Source organism: Lemur catta, chromosome 22 (assembly GCF_020740605.2).
Source record: "Lemur catta isolate mLemCat1 chromosome 22, mLemCat1.pri, whole genome shotgun sequence".
Lineage (NCBI taxonomy): Eukaryota > Metazoa > Chordata > Mammalia > Primates > Lemuridae > Lemur > Lemur catta.
Window position 1 is genome coordinate 24,934,930 of NC_059149.1, and position 20,499 is coordinate 24,955,428.

Genomic DNA, 20,499 nt, shown 5'->3' on the forward strand with positions numbered 1-20,499 from the left:
CTAAGTGAAAACAGTCAGACACAGAAGACCACATAGATTCCATTGATGTGAAATGTCCAGAATAAGCAAATCTATAGAGACAGAAAGGAGATTAGTGGTCGCCAGGGGCTGGGAGTAACGGGTTGGAGGGAATGGGGAGTGACTGCTAGTGGGTACCGGGTTTCTTTTTTGGGTTATGTTCTAAAATTAGATTGTGGTGATGGTTGTACAGTGGAGTGGCTATACTAAAAACCATTGCAGTATCCCCCTGAATAGTTGAATTGCGTAGTATGTGAATAGTATCTCAATAAAACTGTTTTAAAAGGTAGAGTCCTTTGATCGTTTTAATAGAGGTTGATAATTGTCGTTTGGACATAGCTGGTGTTGTCTAGATTAAAGCACTTTCAGAGACGAATTGTATAATAACTTGCAAATTCGGGCCACTGTCTTGGGGCATGTTCTTGGCTCCCTCATCAACCAACGAGGATCACAGGCCTGCCCCCTGAACACATGGTATTTCCAGTGGCTCATCCCGAGGGGAAGAAAGCCCAGGGGGTGCCAGGTGCTTCTACCTGCACTTTCTTATGTTAACTCTTTGCAGCCCTGCATGGTGGGCAGTTTCCTGCCTATGTTTTGCAGATGAGGAAATGGAGGCCCCAGAGAATAACCCCCTCCCCCCAGCAAGGGAATACTGCAGAATGTGGGACACGCTGAGCGATTCGAACCCCAAACCCAGCCTCTTTTCGTTGCCGGTGCATAGCTGGGTTGCTGAGCTGTCACTCTGCAGGGACAGATAGCTTAGGAAGGTCACCAGAGAAAAGGCCCTTGCGTTCTGTGCATGATGTTTTCAGGCTTGTGTCCTCAGTGGGGACTCTGTACTCCCTCCGGAAGTGACTGTGACATTCTGCCCTGTTCCTTGGAGCAGCTCTTCCCAGGAGAGCTTCGGTGGAAAGAGAACTGTGGGAAAACATGTGGAGGCTTTTCATGGACACGTTTCTGAGTGTCATCAGCTCTCGGAGGAAACATGTTTATTTCTCTGACGTGCCCAGCTGTGTCTGGGTCCTGAGTTTTCGAGGGTTCATAACTCTAGGAACTGGTTTTGGATGTGGAGGGAAGCCACAGTCGTGCAGCCAGGGAACCTGATAGTTTTGGTATGTGACGATGCTGTTGTGTAGAAAACAGCCCCCTCCTGGTAAAATGGGTGGGAGTGAATGGAGGCGGAGGGAAAGTCAGTGGGAAAAGATTTGCACTCCCTTAGTGATGCTCAAACTGGTCCAAGGCAGACTCAGGCAGCTCCTGGGTTGCTTATTAGAAGTACAGAGTTATCAGATCAGAACCTCTGACATGAGGTCCAGGAACCTGCGCTTTGATGAGCACTCGAGATCATTCTTGTGCACCCTGACGTCTGAGAAGTGCAGCACCAGATGATCTGACGTACCCTCGGGATTTAGGGTCATGGGTCCTGCTGCCAGTCTAAGGTGGTCTTTGTCCCTTGTTCGTGACCCTCCTTGCCTTGTCCAAAGTCCAGTGCAGGCAGTGCAACATTGGGTGGCTTGTGTAAGCCCCTCGGAATAGGAATGGGCGTCCTGCATGTCTTACTCTCAGATTTCACAGGCTACGGAGGAGGGAAGGAAATCTTATGGAGGAAATGAGCTTTTGCAAGATAAATTTTTTCGTATAAAAATTGGGAAAAAAAGAGAACTTTTACTGCCAGATATTACCATGTATCCAAAAGCTGCTATATTTAGTACAGACAGAGATAAATGGAGCAGAATAACCAGAACAAAACCTGGTGTTGCCTCTCTGTAAGATGTGCACGAATTTAAAATATTATTAGGTATTTTATCTAATAATAATATTATTATTTTTTTAAAGTCACCATAAATCAAAAGGGGGAAAGGATCGTTTAATAACTATGAGCATGTGGGTCTTATATCAGTAGTGCTTGTTCTTCTGAGAAGGGATTTGTTTTGTTAATCCCAGAGGAAACATATGTTGAACATAGGCTTCCTTGTTTACGTTGGCTGGAGAGTTTAACTCTAAATTTAGCCAGTGTATAAGACTAAATGTTATTTATCTATACACACACACGTATATACATGCACACGTAACATACATGCCTCGTTCCTGGTTTCATTTTATGTTTCTTCTACTTCATCTTTTATTCCTATTTCTGGTTTATCAAATCTTCTTGTATTTTATGTATCTTTATATACCACCTTAAAACACTGGGGGAAAGAACATGGACTGTAAGTAAAGAAATAGAATAAAATATATAGAAAAAAAGACTTAGAGAAAATACACCCAAATTTGAGTAGGTTGATTGGAAGGGGCATGGTGGTAGTTGGATTATTAATTTTCCCTAAAATTTTCTACATTTTTAAAATTTTCCACTGAAAACAAAACTATATCATCAGAAAAATCCGTATGTTCCTTCAGAGCCCGTGCTGGCCCGTAAGAGGAATGCATTTCCTCCTGGCAGATGGACCAGAGTGAGGGTCTGGCAGGGCAGTGTCAGGCAGAGGGGCCTCCAGGCTCTGCAGCAGGAATTGTGGGTCGGTTCCGGGAGAGCATCTCCTTGCCTGCTTTGCCGGGTCTTGCGCAGGGGATGTGAGAGCTGGCAGGGGGCATTCCTTCACTGTTTACAGCATCTCCTGAGCTCTCCCTGGATCTAGCCATTCAGTCCCTGCTCTGGGGAAGTTTACATCGGTGAAACTCATACAGAAACTATTGCAAACAGTGATGCAACCCTGGGATGGTGACATGTTGGCTGGACGAGAAGGATGAGGAGGAGATGGCCATGCCCGGGGCAAGAGCAAGGGGAGTGGATTTCCAGAGCGGGGGAGCTGCTTGTGCAAAAGGCCGCAGGTGCCCAGGAGTTGGGCAGCTCAAAGTGAACACCGGCCGGGGTGGCAGCTGGTGGTGAGAGAGTTTGGTGGAGAGACCAGGCAGGACTAGATCTGGCTAGACCATGGGAAGGAGTTTCAGTTTTGCTCTAAAGACAGCGCACAGCACTGAAGGATTTAATCAGGGGACAGCAGCATCTGATTCATCCGATGAAAGGTTTAAGAAGATCCTTCTAGCTGTTAGGAAGGCTGGTTTGGAAGGGGACGAGATGAAAGCCGGGGGAATGTCTAGGAAGATTGTGTCCAACTTTATTGCTATAAAGTGATGTTTTTGTGGGTTTCTTTTGGTGGTGGGGGGGACACACAATTTAAGAAGAAAAACTGGAATTGTTTTGTCAAGATTTCTGTGTTAGCATTTTACCAATGGAACGGACTTGCATTGAAAGTGTACATCATCTTTGCTTTAGACCACATTATCTATATTATAGATACCAGGTATGTGTGTGCCCATGTAATTATATGTAATAATACTTATGAAAAGTAAATTTTTAATTTTTTTTATAGAGACGAAGTCTCGCTATGTTGCCCAACCTAGATTTGAACTCCTGGGCTCAAGCGATCCTCCTGTCTCAGCTTCCTGAGTAGCTAGGACTACAGGCATGTACCACCACACCTGGCTTATAAAAAAATAAGTTTTGTCAAAAGAGAATTCAGCATAGATGGCCAGATTTCTGACATATACAAAGCCAAGCTCAGTTGATCACAATTTAGCAGCATCTGCAAGATTTGATCCATTTCAGAAATCTGAGCCCACTAGCATTGCCTGGGCTGGCATTTTTTTTAGCTCAGAACTGCTTACCTGTGTGCAGAAAATGTAATATTTTATTTAGGAAGAATGATTCATTGCTTTAGGTGTCAAGAGTCCTGGGTTTTATCTTTATTGTTACACACCTTTGAGTTAACCTTGGACAAATCAGTTTGTATTTTAGTGCTTCTATGCAGAAGATGGGTAATAATAAATAGTTCTAGTAATTGTCCTGTCGTCATGCTAACTAGGTGAGAGCTCTCCAAGATCTAGGAGAGATAACAGCAGGTGCAAAGGCCCTGTGGTGGCAGGGAGCAGGCTGATATTGTGGGAACTGAGAGATGGCCTGCGTAGTTGGAGAGCAGAGTGCAAGGGAGAGATGGTCCAGGGTCACGTTGTAGAGGTAAGCTAGGGCCACACTGGGCAGGATCTTGCAGACCTTTTTGGGGGACTTTAATCTTTATCTGAAGAGCAAGGGGAACCTATTGGATGATTTAAATGGAGGAGTGCTGTAAGGTTGATAGATATCTAACAAATGTATGTGCTAGGTAATATTATACCCATTTTTTAACCAGCACAGAAATCTAGGGCGGTGGAGATTAAGTAGTTTACCCAAGGGTACCTTGCAATGAAGCCAGGAAACTAACTCAGGTCGGCCTGAGTCCAGAATCCTCTGTCCTCCGTATCAGCCTACCTCAGTAATATCACAACAACTGCAGTTTGAAAATGCTTTGAACTCTTAAGATGAAAGATATCCCTTAAATTACAAAGTGGTGTTATGCTGCAGAAATACGAGTGGTAATGTGAGAGCGGGTATGCCCGGGAACTTTTGAAAGGCCGGGTCTGCGTGGCTGTGGTCCAGCACCTTCGAGTTCTTGCCGTCTGATGGGGGCGTCTCACAAGCTGCATCGACACAAAGAAGGGTTTGGCGGCTCCACACTGGACCATTTGACACTGCCATTGTCCGTAAGGACTCATTGTCGGTGAAATATGCCCAAGGCTTGTGCTTTCAGGCCCTTGGCGTTGGGAAATCAGATCCGGCAGTTCATGCGTGGTTTCACTGGAGCCATCGTCCAATGCCAAGTTTCTGCTTTCTGCTTTCTCTCTCGGGTAGTCAGCTACCTTAAGTGGCTCCTTAGAAGCTCACTGTAGAGATCACTGTCTCGATTTTGAACCCAAGAAGCCTTATTCAGGGTTCAAATGGGTAAACACCTGCTGGCCCACGGCCCTCCAGGCTCTTGGTGGTGACGGCAAATGTCTGCTTCTTTCCAGTTGACCATGTTGTTCCTGAGCCTGGGACCAGCCTGCTGGCCGCGTTTGACCAGTGGAGGGAATGGGCCGACAGCAAGTCCTGCTGTGACTACTCTCTGCACGTGGACATCACCGAGTGGCATAAGGGCATCCAGGAAGAGATGGAAGCCTTGGTGAAGGACCACGGTAGGTTGCACAGACTTACTCAGTCCCCTCTGCAGACGTTTCCATTTCAATGCACGAACGGGCACAGTTCTAGGAAGAAATGGCTCTGCAAATAATGCTTCTGGATCCCATTTGCCTCTCACGCCTGTGCCTGCCCCTAGCAAGGGGAGAGGGCTTTGGGCTGCAGCTTGTGCTAATTGGAGGTGGCCCTGCCCCGTGCGGTAACATAAGCCTGCATTGATAAGAGAATACAAGCCTTGCTGCCGGGACCTGTTCTTATAAAACAGCTGCTCGCAGCTTATTGGTTTGAGAGATCTGTGTTCTGTAGCCTGGTCGGGGAGCTGAGGCTGCCTTGAGAGTGATTCACCCTTAAAGGTAACAGGTGCATATCCCAGTGAGGGTTCTGGGCAGCCTCTTCCTACAAACCTGGAAGAATCCAAGGTAGACCTGAGGGTAATGAGACAGCCTGAGGGGTCTTTTTTGTTTCATAGAATTATTTTGGGGAGCAAGATCCCAGGGTTTGGAAAGAGTCACAGGGAGGCTGAGGGGGTGGGAATTTTTCCCACCTCCTGGTGCCTCTGCGGCTCTTCTGTCAACAGGGACCTCGGGGGTTTAGGGTGGAAGAGCCAGATGACATCATCTGCCCGGGTCTCTCTGGGCTGGAGACTAGATTCCTGGGGTCTCTTGTTGACCACACTGGATCTTAACCTTCAGGGAAATACCTGCTTTAGGGTTGTGGGACTTCCAGGCCCAGAAACACCACATGCTATGAGTAAAATGGTAGGAAGGAAATTTCTAGGCATGGATATGATAGAAAAAACCCAGAAGGAAAAGCTAGAGTCTCAGGTTTAATTCTCTGCTCTTCCGGAGATAAGCTGTGTGACCTTGAATAAATCACTTAAATTTTATTCAATTTTTAAAAAAAAATCTCTCGTATGAGGGTGTTGGACTAGATGTCTTCTAAGATTCTTTCCAGCATGAAGCTTCCACATAAAAGAAAAATAGGTAACCTTTGACCTTTCTCACTTTTGACGATACCGAGACTCTAATGGATTTGACTTTCGATGCTTAGGATGAATCTACTCCAAATCTGGCAGGAGGGTTACCATAGTAACTGTTGCCTGGCAACGAGAGAAGGGCCAGGATGTCCGGAGACATTTAACTCTGGCAGCTTCCAGCACCCCCCAGGTGGCTTGAATTAAGCTCCAAGGCTATGAGGTTGTCAGGACGATTGTTTAAAATTGTGATGGATATTGGGCAGGGATGTTTGGTCTGGTGCCTCGGGAGGCAAGCACTCCGAGACGCCAGGATGAGAATTGCGACATTTGCTTGTTGAACTAACGAACCTTTTCTTATTTAAAAAATCGTTTCATAAGTATCAGCATGGAAGGCAGTCTGTTTGCCAAAGAAAAGACATTTATTGCACATTTTTCAAAGACAGAAACTTCTAATTCATTTTCTTATTAAAGTCACAACAGACTCGGTTTTGGGGGTAGCTTTTAAAAAAATTTAACTGTGGTAAAATAAATATAACATAAAATTTTACTGTCTTAACCATTTTTAAGTGGACAATTCAGTGGCATTAAGTATTAATACATTCACATTTTGGTGCAGCCATCACCACCATCCATCCATGTGGCTCTTTTCACCTTGCAAAACCAAAACTCTCTCCCCATTAAACACTAACTCCCTATGCCCCCTGCCCCCAGCCCCTGGCAGCCCCCATCCTACTTTCTGTCTATGAATTTGATTCCTAGGTGCCTCTTTCAAGTGGAATCATACTTTTGTGACTGGCTTATTTCACTTAGTATAATGTCCTCAAGGTTCATCCATGTGTCAGAATGTCTTTCCTTTTTTAAGGCCAAATACTATCCCATTTTATGAATAGACCACATTTTATCTATTCACCTATTGATGGACACCTGAGTTGCTTCCACCTTCTGGCTGTGTGAATAACGCTGCTATGAACACGGGTGCATAAATAGTGGCAACTCCTCATTTTGATGTAGTTTTAAAATTACAGAGAAATTATAAGAATACTAAAAAGGATTCATGTGCACCCCAATCCCATATTCACTAGTTGGTTATACCCCGCTTGCTTCATCATCCTCTCTTCCTCTGCACGCACACATACATATAGCACTATCACTTTCTTACTCCCTTCCAGATTATTTGGTTTTGGTTTATTTGTTAAAAGTCCTGCCTCCACCTCTCTATTTTGTCTGTCCACTAGGGGTGAATTCCTTCCTCGTGTACATGGCTTTCAAAGATCGCTTCCAGCTAACAGATTCACAGGTAAGAAGGTCAGCTGTTCTGAACAGTCTCACTGACACTTGGTACATTCGGGCTGTGGCTGTGGTCTGGGAAAGAAGTCTTCAGTGTAGGTACCTCTCTTAGCTTCATGAGAAATGGCTGGTGGATTAGGTGACTGATGGAAAATTTAGCCTTGAACGAGAGCGTGAACCCAGTGCCCTGGCCCAGGGGACGGGAGCTCCACCAGGCTCTGGATGTGAGCCTCGGAGCTGCCTACCACGTCATGGCATGGTCCAAAGCTGCACGTGGAGCTTCCTCCGCAAACCCGGTGTGGAGCTGGGGTGGTGTCTGGAGCTGCTCACTCCTTATCCGTGTCCTGCTGAGTTGCGCTGCCCTGGTCATTACTGAGGGGTCTTCTTCCACCACACATGGCCAGAGACATTACCCTCAGTCATGTCTGGCTCCGTAGAAGCAGCCGAGGGGAGGGTACCATGTCTCATCCCAGGCATGTCGCTGGCGGGGAGATGGTTGTCCCTGTGGTCAGGAAGCTGGAAGTCCTGGTCTCTGATCCCACCCTCCTCTCTCTCAGATATATGAAGTATTGAGCGTGATCCGGGATATTGGTGCCATAGCCCAAGTCCACGCAGAAAACGGCGACATCATTGCAGAGGTAGGGAGCTTTCTTCATCATTTCTTCATCACCTGGAGGGCAAGAGGAAGGCTCAGGAGAGTGAGATGTCTTCTGTAGCTTAACTCGAAGGTAGAAACCTGGGGGGGGGGGTTGCTGGTGTTCCCTTGTTGGAGCTCTGTTCGTGGTCTCCCTGGTGGCATGAATGCCAGTGACACACTGCTTCTCAGTGTGTCTGGCAGGACATAGAGCTGGTTCCCATTCCACGCAGAGGCTGTTTCTCTCAGCACTGTAACACAGCTGCCGTGGGTGGGGTAAGGGGGTGCCATCGCCACCCACAGGCATTGTGCACTGTGGTCACAGGCAGGAATGCGTCGGCCTTCAGCATCCCGGGGGACAGCTGAGCAGTGCTGGGGGCTGTCATCGGTCCATCCTGCTCCAGCAGGAGCGGGAACAGGGCAGTGGGGTCTTGGGATGAGGGTGGGTGGTCAGCAGTGACATTTTTCCATCTTGCCCGATCCGTGTGCCCAGCTCTGTCCCCACCACAGCTGGGTGAAGTCCAGCTCTCCCTGACAGCCTGGCTTTCTTTGAACATTCCAGGAACAGCAGAGGATCCTGGATCTGGGCATCACGGGCCCCGAGGGACACGTGCTGAGTCGACCCGAGGAGGTGAACATCCGAGGACCTGAATGTGTGAATCGGTGTCCCTTGGGCACTGTGCAGAGCCACAGGGAACCCACTTCCTACTGTCCTGTTGAGAATGTGGCTTCTCTGTGGTTGCATCGACTGCGGTCTCTCTGGGCAGCTGTGGGTCACGTGTGCATATGTGTGTGTGTGTGTGTGTGTGTGTGTGTGTGTGTGTGGTATCTGCACAGGAAGGTGACATGTCAGACTGCACCTGAGGGTAAGGCAGTGTGGATTGTGTAGCCTGCAGACTCCCCTTTCTGTCTCTGATTCTCCGAGCCCTTTCTTGGGTGGACACACACAGTTCTTTATTAGCATCCTGTAGTCAAGGTTTTGGGGGTTTATATGTGGTCTCCAAAATCTTGCCAGTCACCAAAACATAGCAAGGGGGTCTAAAAGCTCTTCTAAATATCTAGAGAGCGTAAAGGGAATTGTAAGTTTTTCCTTGATAAGCCTGCACAGGGTTTCACATAATTGGCAGAGTTTGGTAGACAGAATCTTTAAAACTGTGAGGGGATTCAGAGCGGGGGTCCGTGCTGGCAGGTCGAGCATCCCCGTCTTGGTGAGTGTGAGTTAGAAGGCAGCTCACGTCTCACGTGGTGGAGAATCTGCTCATCTGAGTTAGACTCTGGCTGTGGCTGCGGTTCAGAATCAGGCTCCGAGTGAAAGGCTCGCGGTCGGGCCTGCAGCCCGGCTGAGTTGTATCTGCAGCGCTGAGCGAGGAGGATGGTGACGGAGTCTCGTGGACACAACCAGACTTTCTCCTTTGTGGGAGGAAGTGGCAGAAAGGGGCAGGCACAGAGAAGGGATGAGCTCAAGACCCGGTGGGGGCCCACAGTGAGGGTCTCCTTCCAGAAACCGGGGGAGAGAAGCACTTGACGAGCACATTCTGAGGGGACCAGGCCACCCAGTCACAGGGTTTTAGCACTAGGACGTTCGCTCTGTGTCCATGTGTCCGTGTTGGCACTGGGATGGAAGGGCAGTTGCTCCCTCATAAGAAGGTGGATTCAAGAGGGCTGGAAACCCACGGCGCCTTACCCGGGCTGGGGCGGGGACTGGGCGTCCGGGACCTCCTCCTTCAGGCTGTAGGGGACGGGACAGGCCGGAAGAGGAGAAGCAGGTGAGACAGGCCCGGAAAAGGAGACGACGCCATTCTGGAATGTTCTGCACACGTTGAGGGTTTACACTTTGTTCTTACTGCATGCACGCTTACACACGCAGAGACACACGTACAGACAGACACGGGCATACGCAGAGAGATACAGACACACAGACATGTAGATGCACACACACACTGACACACAGAGACACACAGAGACGTGTAGACACACTAACACAGGTACACAGAGACACACACACACACGCAGATGCCCTAGGACACCTTCATCTCCATCTCAGTCCCTGAGAGTGTTTCCTTCTCCCAAGGTGACAGGACAGAAGCCCTGACATTTTCAGAACTGTGCAGCCCTGCTCTAGGCCAGGCACTCGGGGCTGCTTCTACCCACCCGGCCTCCCTGTGCCTGCCGGGAGCTGAAAGGGTGGGCTGGTGCCGCCCGAGGGTGAGGGCAGGTGAGGGTAGAGCCCCCGTGGGGCTGGCACTGTGCTCGTGTCACCCCCATCAGTACAGTTGCACGTTCCAGTCTGCCCAGGACAGTCTGGCCTGCGAATTCCATAACTCTGTTACAGAATTATCAAGAGTGCCTCTTGCACTTCCAGAAGTGTCCATGCTGGGACAGTAAATCAGGCCATCACCTGCGTCTCTGGGAAGTGCTGAGGATCCAAGTGGAGTCCTCACACGTCACACCTCTGAGGTGGCTGCAGAGATGGGGGACATCCCCGCCCGGTGCCCGCCCGGGCCAGGGGCACTGCTGTTGTTGCTGGGGCCGAGGAGAGGGGGGGCCTGTCCTTCAGCTGTCCCAGGAATGAGAGACATTTGGGCGTCTTTCAAGAGCTCTTTCAAGAGCCCTCTGCTTTGCCTGTGGGTTTCTGGACATCTCACTTCACATAGTTGGCACCTGAAGGCCAACCGTGAATGAAGTGGTCTCAGCGTCACTAAATTAGATTACCAGCTAATGCAATTACTGAGCCTAATCTCTTGGCCGAGCTCTGGTAGAGACAAGGTAGCTGAGTTAATTCAGCCGGGAGCTCAGTTCCGTCTTATGATAAGTAACAGCTCTTTCTGGGACGGACCATGAGTATGAAATGAAGTCATTTATTTGTTCAGCAAACAGTTTTGAGCACCTGCTGGGTACCAGGCACGACACTGGGAACTACTGGGGAGGGGCATGGAGGATAGAAAACAAAGAGTAGGCCCAGCCCCTCCCTCCACGAGTTCAAGCCACAGCCTTTTGCCAGGATTCGGGGAGGGAGCCAGTGACGTGTGAGCTCCGTTGTTCCGTCATTTCACCTGTTCCCTTGCTGGCCCGGCGTAAACACCATGGCTGGTTCCTCCTCAGATAGAACTTGATCCTGATCTGGTATTTAGCATCATCCTTCGGGGTCCTTAAAACATCATTCACTGACAGCTCGGCTTTAAAGAGCTTATTTGTGAGAACAGTCTGCCCGTCTTGTGCCAGAGGTCGTGCCAGGCTGTGGCTGGCTGGCCACGTTCATGCTTCACACGCGGGGGGCCGTTGGTGTGGACAGATGCTGCCCGCCCCATTCCCAGAGCCCTGTGAGGCCGCATTGTCTCGTGGGTGATGCTGGCTTTGTCCCTGAGCATCGAACACCAAAACCACATCACCGAATGTCTTGACTCAAGTCCATGGGAGTGGAATAAATACACTGAACTGAGAGCGATCAGTGTCTGGGAGTGGCGGTTCTCGAACCTTAGCAAGCATGGAGATCACAGACCGTGGGTTCAGAGTCCCCTTGCTGGGTCCCGCGCCCAGGGCTCCTAGCCTGTGGGTCGGGGGCAGGGCCTGAGAATCTGCATGTCTGACAGCTCCGGGCCCGTGCTTATGCGACAGGCTTGCCGCCCACACCTGGAGAAGGCTCAGGAAGGAATCACCCCATCTTTTCAACCACACCAATATCGAGTGACGCTGGGACAGTCACGTCCCCCTGCACTGCCCCTCGGGGTGGAACCTTGGGGACCCAGCAGCCCCTCATGCGTCTTAGCCTCTCTTGGGGGGTAGGGGGTAAAGACGGGGCTCACACGGGGGGCTGAGCGGGCTTCTCACGCTCGGCCACTCTTCTGCAGGTCGAGGCGGAGGCCGTGAACCGTTCCATCACCATCGCCAACCAGACCAACTGCCCCCTGTACGTCACCAAGGTGATGAGCAAGAGCTCGGCCGAGGTCATCGCCCAGGCCAGGAAGAAGGGTGAGCGCTGCGGCCGGGTTTGGGGGGCGGGGGGCACCTTTTCCAGCCCCTCATGCCAAGTGGGCCACTCGCACCACGTTCCGGCATTAACCTAATTACAGCCGAACGCGGCAGGGAGCTCCGGTTTCCTCCCTTTGTTCCACTGGCTGTTCAGAGCCGCACACAGCAAGGACGGGGTGGGCAGCCGCGCCCTCCACCCCCACGCCCCGTAGAAAAGTTGGGTTTAATTTGATGCAGTCTGAATAAACCAGGCACATACACAGATGACGTCAGTTTCCATCTGCCACAGAGTCCTTCTGGGGAGCGTCATGTTGCCTCATGCGTCCCCCCCCCCCCCCCCCCCCCCCCCCCCCCCCCCGGCGAGGCTGGTAGTGATTTCGGCTGGGGTGAGTAAGACAGCCTCGTGGGGTGCAGGGGTGCATTTCGCCCCAGACACTGTCACGTCCAGTCTTTCTGGTGCTCAGTAAACTCCATCGGTGTGTTCTGGGCCGAGGTTGGTTGTCTGGTATTACTCGGGGTCCGTTGAGAAGGTTCTTGGAAACTAATTCACTAAATGCAGCTTCCTCGGGAGGACTCGGGGCCTTCTGCCTTGTAAACGCAGTTGTCACCTGCTGCTGACTGTGAACTTGGACAGTCACAGCACGTTTGATGCTGGGAGTGATCTCCTGGCACAGAAAGCCTGGGAGCACGCGGTTGACTCTGGTGGCGGATCTTAGCCTGATGGGAAGTGAATGCCATGAAGGCCTCTCCCCTCCTTCCTTTCCTCCCTTCTTCCCCTTACCTCTCCCCCCGCTTTGGCCTCTCTCCATCCTCCTGTCTCCTCCTCTCTTCTCTCCTGGTTTCTCTCTCATTTTCTTTTGCCTCTGTCTCTTTTCCTCTCCCTCCCTTGTCCTTCTGTCCTGTCTTCCCCACCAAGAAGGGAGCAGCTCAGTTTCTGCTGCTTCCTGGGGAGTGATCCACAGGGATCGAGAAGGGCCATGGGATTTTTTTTCCCTGGTGGGTGTCTCGCTGCAAGCCCAGGAGCAAATTGCTCAATGACCATTGAGTCAGTTTGTCCCAAGAGGTGATGGCTTCCAGACGGACCAAGCTGTGCCTGGCCCCGCTCTCTGGAGCTCTCCTGGGGCCTCTGTCCTCTGGGTTTGCATCCAGTGGTTGCTGCCTTACAGCTTTCTTGGAAACCTGCCCTCTCCTGGCATCTTGAAGGAATTGCCTTTTTGAAATAAGAAAGCTTTTACCTTTAACAATGTCACCCACTCAGAATCAGCCTTGAGTTGTTTTTCTAGAAGACACTGTGGATGGACCACTGAGTCGGTGGCCCTGTGTCACGCAGGGACACATACGTGGGAATCGGCCTCAGCACGGAAGGCCAGTCACAGCACTGCTGCTTCCACGTAGCGGGGGGGATTCTTGGGGCTGTGTCTGAAAATGGAAAGAAGGAGGCAGCTTATTTTATGCATTTTACCAGACAAGGATGATAAACGAGTTAGGCTAACATTTCAGTATAATTTCGGATCGAGGCCTGGTTGACCAAAGTTTACCCCATATGCAAACACTTACCTGGGCAAATGAGAGGATGGAGGGGTCCAGCCTCCCCTAGTCCCCAGTCAGGGCAGGTGGCGTTGAGGGACCAGCCCTGCCACCGCCATCCTCGTCTCCTGACCTCAGCTTTCTTCCTGGGAGTCGTGGGGCTTGCGTGTGTGGTAGCAGCATCCAGTTCACTCCCGAACCCAACTCTGTTGTCTTTATCACTTTGACCCTGTGTATGTCTTGGTGGGTGAACACCAAGAGGGGACTTCAGTCTGTTTCCTTCCAGAACCTTCTGGGCATGAGTCCAACTGTGCCCCCACCGGGGTTCCCAGGGTGGGATTTGCATTCAAACTGTCACCCTTTAGTCCTTGAAAGCCTTAGCTGTAGATAAACCTGAGCTGCCGGAAAGGAATTTTCAGAGCATTCAGGTGCTAACGTGCAAGAATGAGAAACCCTAGCTAACTTCGTAGGCTCTCGAGGCTCTTTCCCAGCTTGCTGGAACTTCATGACAACTTTGGGAGGCGGCCCAGGCAGGAATTTCTGTATTTTGTTTTACTTTGCAGCTGAGTAAACTGAAGCTCAGAACTAATGAATAGTGGAATTGCGACTTCAGGCCACAAATACCCGCATTCCTGTTTGACTGACTTAACCTTGTGCTTTGAAATTATTTTAATGTGGTCATGCTCGTGAACTGTATCTGCTGGGGCTTAGTTTCTCAACAAACCTGGTAGAAACTGGAGCCTGACACCCAGCAGAGGCACGGATGCCGTGCCAGCAAGGATTCCCATATGACCAAGAAGGAAAATGATAGAAGGTGGTATTAAGTGTTTGCTCTCTGGGATCAATGTCCTGTCCTGGATCAAACCCCAGGTCCTCTGTGCACCAGCCACGTGATGCCGGGCTGCTTCCTCGTCATCTCCACATCCCCTTTTTCCATCTGCGAGGGAGGGTAGTAACAGTGACTCATTTCGCAGGACGATGATGATGTGCAGATGCGAGAATGCAGGCAAAGATACAGACTATAGCTGTTACCGACTATTGTCACGGTGAGAGAACGAAGGGCTGGTCGAACCTGGAGCTTGTTGAAAAAGCAAAGCAAAGACACCTCCTGACCCAGGGCAAGGGTTTTCTGCTCAGGACTGTTGTCTGCTTCAGGTGGGCGGTTCTCGTACCTGGAGGCAAGTGTGAGGCAGTGACAACATTCTGCTGCCCTGTTTCCTCCTCTGTGATATGGAGAGATCCTTCATTCATTCAGTGAACTTTTGCTTTGTGATACTTCAGGCCTGTGCGCCAGGAACGAGAAATGGTCCTGGCCCTCAGTCGTCTCCTCTGCTCGCAGGGGAGGGACAGAGTCACAGTGGGCAGGGGTTAGGGCAAGAGGAACAAGCCAGTAAGGTTAGAGCGCAGAAGGGAGCCTCAGAGGGGTCAGGCTGGGTAAGGGGACTGGAAACTTTTCTACAACTGTGAGCTGCTGAAAAATCATGATCCTCCTAGTGGGAGGAGCAGTCGCATCTTCTCTTAATGCCTCCCATGTGCCTGCCCCCCTCCCCTGCCCGCCGAGACCTGCTGGTCCAAACGCTAAGCCAGGAGAAGCTTAGGGAAGTGAGGATGTGAGATGAGACGTGAGTGGGAACTGTGTTCACGTGGCCACTGACCCAGCCTGACCGCATCCCGTCTTCCCCGAGAGACGTGCTGCCCCACTGTCTGCCGCTCAGCAAGTCAGCATCCCGTCAACCCCATGTGGCAGAAAAGGGAATGGAAACAGCCAGGAAACAGAAGACCAGGGGCAAGCTTTTACGCTCAAAGAGAACCATCCAGCCTGCGGGGAATAGAAACCGAGATTCCGGCCTCCTGGCCAGCTCGCTCTCCTCCGAGGGCCCAGTGCGGGGATTCTCCTCTGGCTGGGCTCCCTGGGACTGCGTTTTGCCCATGTGTGGGGTCTGCGTGGCTGCTGATGCCTTCCGTGTGTGAGTGGCAGCGTGGGCAGTGCCTGATGGCCTTAGCTGGTGGGCAGGTTTTCCCATCCTCCTCCTCCTCCTCGCTCCTCCCCTGTAATCCAGATGCAGGAAAGCTCAGAACAGTTGTGGCTGCTAAGGGACATTACACTCTGGGAACCGAAATTCACGAGGAGGCATCTTAAGCCCTGTGGGTCAACAGGAGTGACCCCAGCATCATGAGGAGCATGTGGTCCTGTGGTGCCATGGGGCCCGTGAGGACCCCCTCAATGTGGGAATGAATCCTTAGTGTCGAGCTAAGGCACCATGTACCATTCTTGAACCTAGAATTGAGATTGAGAGTGGCAGGTGTGTTGAGTCATGAATATCATAAAATCCCTCCAAAATCCATGTTAGGGTTATCTAAATAAATAGAAACAATGGAATATATATATATATATATGTATATATATATATATATATAGAGAGAGAGAGAGAGAGAGAGAGAGAGAGAGAGAGAGAGACAGGCAGACAGAGGTTTATTTGAAGGAATTGGCTCACGTGATGATGGGGTTGGCGAGTCTGAAATCTGCAGGTGGGGCCAGCAGACTGGAGGCTCGGGAGAGTTGATGTTGCCACTCAAGGCCCAAGGCCGTCCGGAGACAGACTCCTGTCCAATCAGTGCTTCGCTTTCTCGGCAGACACCTCGTGAGGTTGGGAATTCAGTTTGCATTGTGATTCAGCTGTTCGCGGAATGAGATCCTGGGTTTGGTTTCCAGCCATCTCAGCTCTGCATCTGCAAGACGAAAGGGTCTCTTTCAAGGCAGACGTGGAAACTGGGGTCGTTTATGTGCTGCTTGAGCTGGGAATTTGAATCCTGAACTCAATCTTTCCTTTCCCCACTTTGTTTGGCACAATTAGGAGCAACTGAGCGATCTCATTATACTTGCTAATTTGACAGACGTGTTCTAAGGTATCAAATACACAGTCATGCAGACCCTTGCCTCTTACCCAGTGGTGACGTTTTGTGCACCTCTATTACCGCATCGCGCCATGGACGATCAGTGCTCTCTTTCCTATTGGAACTAGGATCATTAGTGCCTTTAAATCCAATCAGATTCGAGAATCAGTTCTAAAAACCTCAGAACCAATTCTAAAAACCTTAAGATTTTGTTCCTCGAGAACCACTCCTGGTATGAACACCTGACAGCCCAGGCCCCAGGCTGTTAGGGTCTGGCACGGGTTCTCTGCGAGGAGGGGGAGACAGGTGAGCGTGTGTGAGCCTGTGTCTCTGTCCATCCTAGTGGGTTTCTCACTCTGCTTTTGTGGCTACATATTGAGCTGCATAGACATGGTTTCCCACTATTCCTCCTCTGGATTTGTCCTCCTGCATCTCGTTCATGGGAAAAGACTGTCGGAGCTGGGAGCTGTCACATGTCTCTAAACCCCAGCCTCCCGTTTATTCCTCATGAACGCACCTAGGCCCCGGGCGGGTTGTGCATAAACAACACCCCCGGGTCCCCTGCAGTTCCTGGCTTTTCTAGAGAGGCTGCTACAGGCTGGCTTGGGGTCACATCCCTCAGGGCCGACTTTCCCTGGGGAAGGAAATCGCGAAGGTCTACCGACCACCAAGAAAGCGTCAGCGGTGTTTTTAGAGGAGTGCAGCAAGGCCAGTTAAGCGCGTTCCGTGGTTTATTATTATTAGTGGTAATTATTTCTGGCACGTACTACATTGGTGTCTGTGGCCCGACTGAGCTCCGGAAGCTCCTCCACGGCTCCCTCATGCGCAGTGTTTATGGAGTGGGGACGGGGCCCGGGGTGGGGGCTCCCGGCCACTGTGGTGGGAGGCAGAGCCCCCGTGTGTGGTTCCGAGCTCCCTTGGGGGCGGAGGCCTTGTATGTGATGGTTTATCTCCCGCCTTGCCTTTTGGGGCTAAAGAAAGAAATGAAACCGAAAGACAGCAAGGACCTCTGAATCCCTCAGGGAATTTCAACAGAGCGGAGCAGAAATGAGCTGCCAGATGCCTCCCTCCTTCCGACGCCCACCTCTCCTGTCCCTGCGTGTCCTTGCGTTAGCCTGGCCCCGGCCCCGGCCCAGCAGTCCTTACTCGGCCTTGGTCTAAGAGGCAGGTTCTGGTCATCTGTGGTCTTAGACGCTCCTACCCTGTTCTGGGGTTTTCCAGAGGCTGAAGGCCAAGTTCATTGTCTTGTGGAGAGCCGCGTGTTCCCGTGCATGGAGGAAGGGGGGCTCCATCCAGCCCCTCGCAGAGCCGCTCCGCCAGCCCAGCCTGAGTCGTGCTCTGCAGGGAGAGCCGAGCCCACAGTCTGCAGCATTCACGCTCACGGTTTTTGGGCCACTTTTTATGAACAAGCCCCTCCTGGTGGCACCCGTTTCAGAGGTGGGATGGGGGCGGGGGGGGGCAGAGTCAGGCAGAGGACAAGTGACAGCAAGTTACAGGAAACCCAGGAAAATGTTTTTATGTTTGTCCAAGGTGTTCCAGAGGGCGTCCAGCCATTCTGTTTCTCCAGGCACCTCTGCACTCACGAACTTTTTCATGTGGACAAAACCAGGAAACCTTTAGGGTTGCGGATCCTTTGTTTTCCTGTGACATGTACAGACCTCACCTTTGTGGTCAGACGGACAGTGGCCAGCAGGATCTGCGGGCCGGGCGGGGTCAGGAGAGTTAGGGTTCGTCAGAGCTGTTTGAAGCTCGAACCAAAAGCTGGGAGTTGGAGCCGAGATCTTTTGAGAACTGTGGGCTGTCTCGGGTCCTGCCCGGCCGTTTGCATTCATAAAGGTCCTTGGCACATCAGGGCCTGCTCATTAGGCCGTGTTTTTCCACTTGGCGACGCTTTTGCTGGAGCGGTTTGTGCAGCCACCCGGCTGGCTCGGTGCACCAGCTTCTGCCTCGGGGGCTCTGAGTGGGTCAGGAGCCCAGGGGACACTTGCAGGCCTTCGGGGCACCGGCCCCTTTCTTCCTGGGGGCTTCCTTCTGGGCGAGGCTTCCCCTGGGTCTGGAGCCCGTCCTCCTGCTGGGGTGGGGGGCGTTGTCAGGGGTGTTGGTCGGGCGTTGTTAGGGGTGTTGTCACCGATTGCCCGGGTGATCGGCCTGCAGTGGCCTCCAGCACTCCCTGGCTGAACAGCGAGTCCTTTGTGAAATTCCTGAGGCAGGAGGGGGCAGCCGTGTGGAGCCAGCTCCCCCAGCAGCCTGCAGAGAGGGTGCCTGGCGTATTATCTAGCGATAAGGCCTGGGGGAGGCCGTGAGGGGAAGGGAAACACACTGCTGACTGCGGGGTGTTTGGCCTTGAGGGCCCTGTGTTTGGAGAAGAGGGAAGCTCGGAGCATTGTGGGAAGGAGGTGACGGGAGGTGACTTCGCTGACCTGGGATCACATTCCAGCCAGAGATGGCTTTAACTAATAAAATATTAGACCATTTAATCAAGTGAACACACATTCACGGAGGGCCTACTATGTGCAGACAGAGAAGTGATCTCCAGTGTGTCTCCATCAAGTGCAGAGTCAAAAAATGTCATTTTTTTGGCAATCAGGGGAGTGGAAGATGCGATTCTCAGATGGGTGGCTTGACACCGAGTTGAGTTTAAGACGAGGTTAAAGAGGAGATTAGCTGGATAAGCCAGGGCATCAGATGCTTCAGTGAGGAAGGTTTTTTTTTTTAATCCCCAAAGGCAGAAGGGCTCCTGTGGAGGATTTTGTGCAAGAGAACGTCATGGAAAGATGGTGTTTTAGGAAGACCACTCTGGAAGTGTCGTGGGGAATGAATGGAGGTGGGGAAGGGGTTTGGGAAAACCTGATTCTAAAGTCTAACTGGCAGGCGCAGTTGGCGTGAGCCAGGGAGAAATGACAGGGCCTGGTCTAAGGAAGGCTGGTGTTTAAGTCACTAAAGCACCGGCCTTCGGTGGATATCAGTGATTCCCAACTTCATGGCTTGCCCCCGAGCGGGCAGGGAAGAGGGCACGATTTGGGCGTCAGGGAGCTGGCATTCTTTCTTGGACACTGTATTAATTAAGTTAGGCTGGGCTTCCGAAAATGCTGCCATCTCAGGAATGTAACTGTGCAAAGTTTGTTTCTCACCCTCATGAAGTCCACTGTGACTCTGGTGGCTGTCACGGGCAGCCCCCTTCTGGGAGTGACGAGGGGATCCAAGCTGTCTCTTGGGCAGATCTGAAGGGCTTTGGATTTGCTCTCAACTCCTTCCGCCTGGTGATGTCACGTGTGAGTCCTTGCAGGGGCCTTTGGTCAGAGCTGGACACTGGGAGGGGTTGGGAGCCGCAGGCCGATCGAGCGTGTGCCAAACGGTACGGCTGCCTGTGCGGTGCCACGGATCAGCCGAAAGCAAGGGTCCACGTGGCACCTGGGACTGGGTGCTGGGACACCGTCTGGGCAGGAGATTGTTAACAGTTGGGAATGAACAGAGCAGGAGGGGGAAGCCTTCAGGATGTTGGGGTTCCCTGGGGAGAGTGTGTTGAGCTGGAAGAGCAGGGGCCAAAGGTGAAATCTTAGAGAACACACATTCCTGGGAGACTTTAGCTGCCTCCCCAGGTGTCGTCTGTGGGACGAGGCTGACGTCTCCCTCGGAGGGACGGCGGGAGCCCTGGGTGTGGCAGCTCCTCAGAAGGGCGCTTTCCTTCCTTCCTCATTGTCTCGCTGTCTTGGGCTGAGCCTCGCGTGTTCTGTTTGCCAGGAACCGTTGTGTATGGCGAGCCCATCACCGCCAGCCTGGGAACCGACGGCTCCCACTACTGGAGCAAGAACTGGGCCAAGGCCGCCGCCTTCGTCACCTCCCCACCCTTGAGCCCGGATCCGACGACTCCAGACTTTCTCAACTCCCTGCTGTCCTGGTGAGTCCCGGCGGCTTGTTCACACCCTGCGTTCTCGGTCTTTCCTCGGACCAAACTGACCCAGTAGGTGCCAGCGTGGTGGCCGAGAACAGGCTGGCAAACAGGTGGACCCCATTCACCACACCAGGATCGCTAACCAGGAATGGGATTATCCTTCCGACACCACTCTGGGAGGGAATTTCACATAAAAACCTGGGCCCAGTAGATTTAGGGACACAGCATTCTCACGAAGCTTCAGCGTCTCG

General features: G+C 51.7%; 1 protein-coding gene across 1 annotated transcript in view; it reads left to right on the forward strand.

The window, feature by feature from the left end:
- The window catches only part of DPYSL2 (dihydropyrimidinase like 2), a 61,782-nt gene that overhangs the window by 33,311 nt on the left and 7,972 nt on the right, over positions 1-20,499 (forward strand). Inside the window, exons 4-9 of the mRNA XM_045535803.1 lie at positions 4,903-5,067; positions 7,280-7,341; positions 7,889-7,969; positions 8,528-8,596; positions 11,814-11,934; positions 20,098-20,254. Of these exons, the coding sequence (XP_045391759.1) occupies positions 4,903-5,067; positions 7,280-7,341; positions 7,889-7,969; positions 8,528-8,596; positions 11,814-11,934; positions 20,098-20,254 (655 nt within the window). The remainder of the gene's footprint in view (positions 1-4,902; positions 5,068-7,279; positions 7,342-7,888; positions 7,970-8,527; positions 8,597-11,813; positions 11,935-20,097; positions 20,255-20,499) is intronic.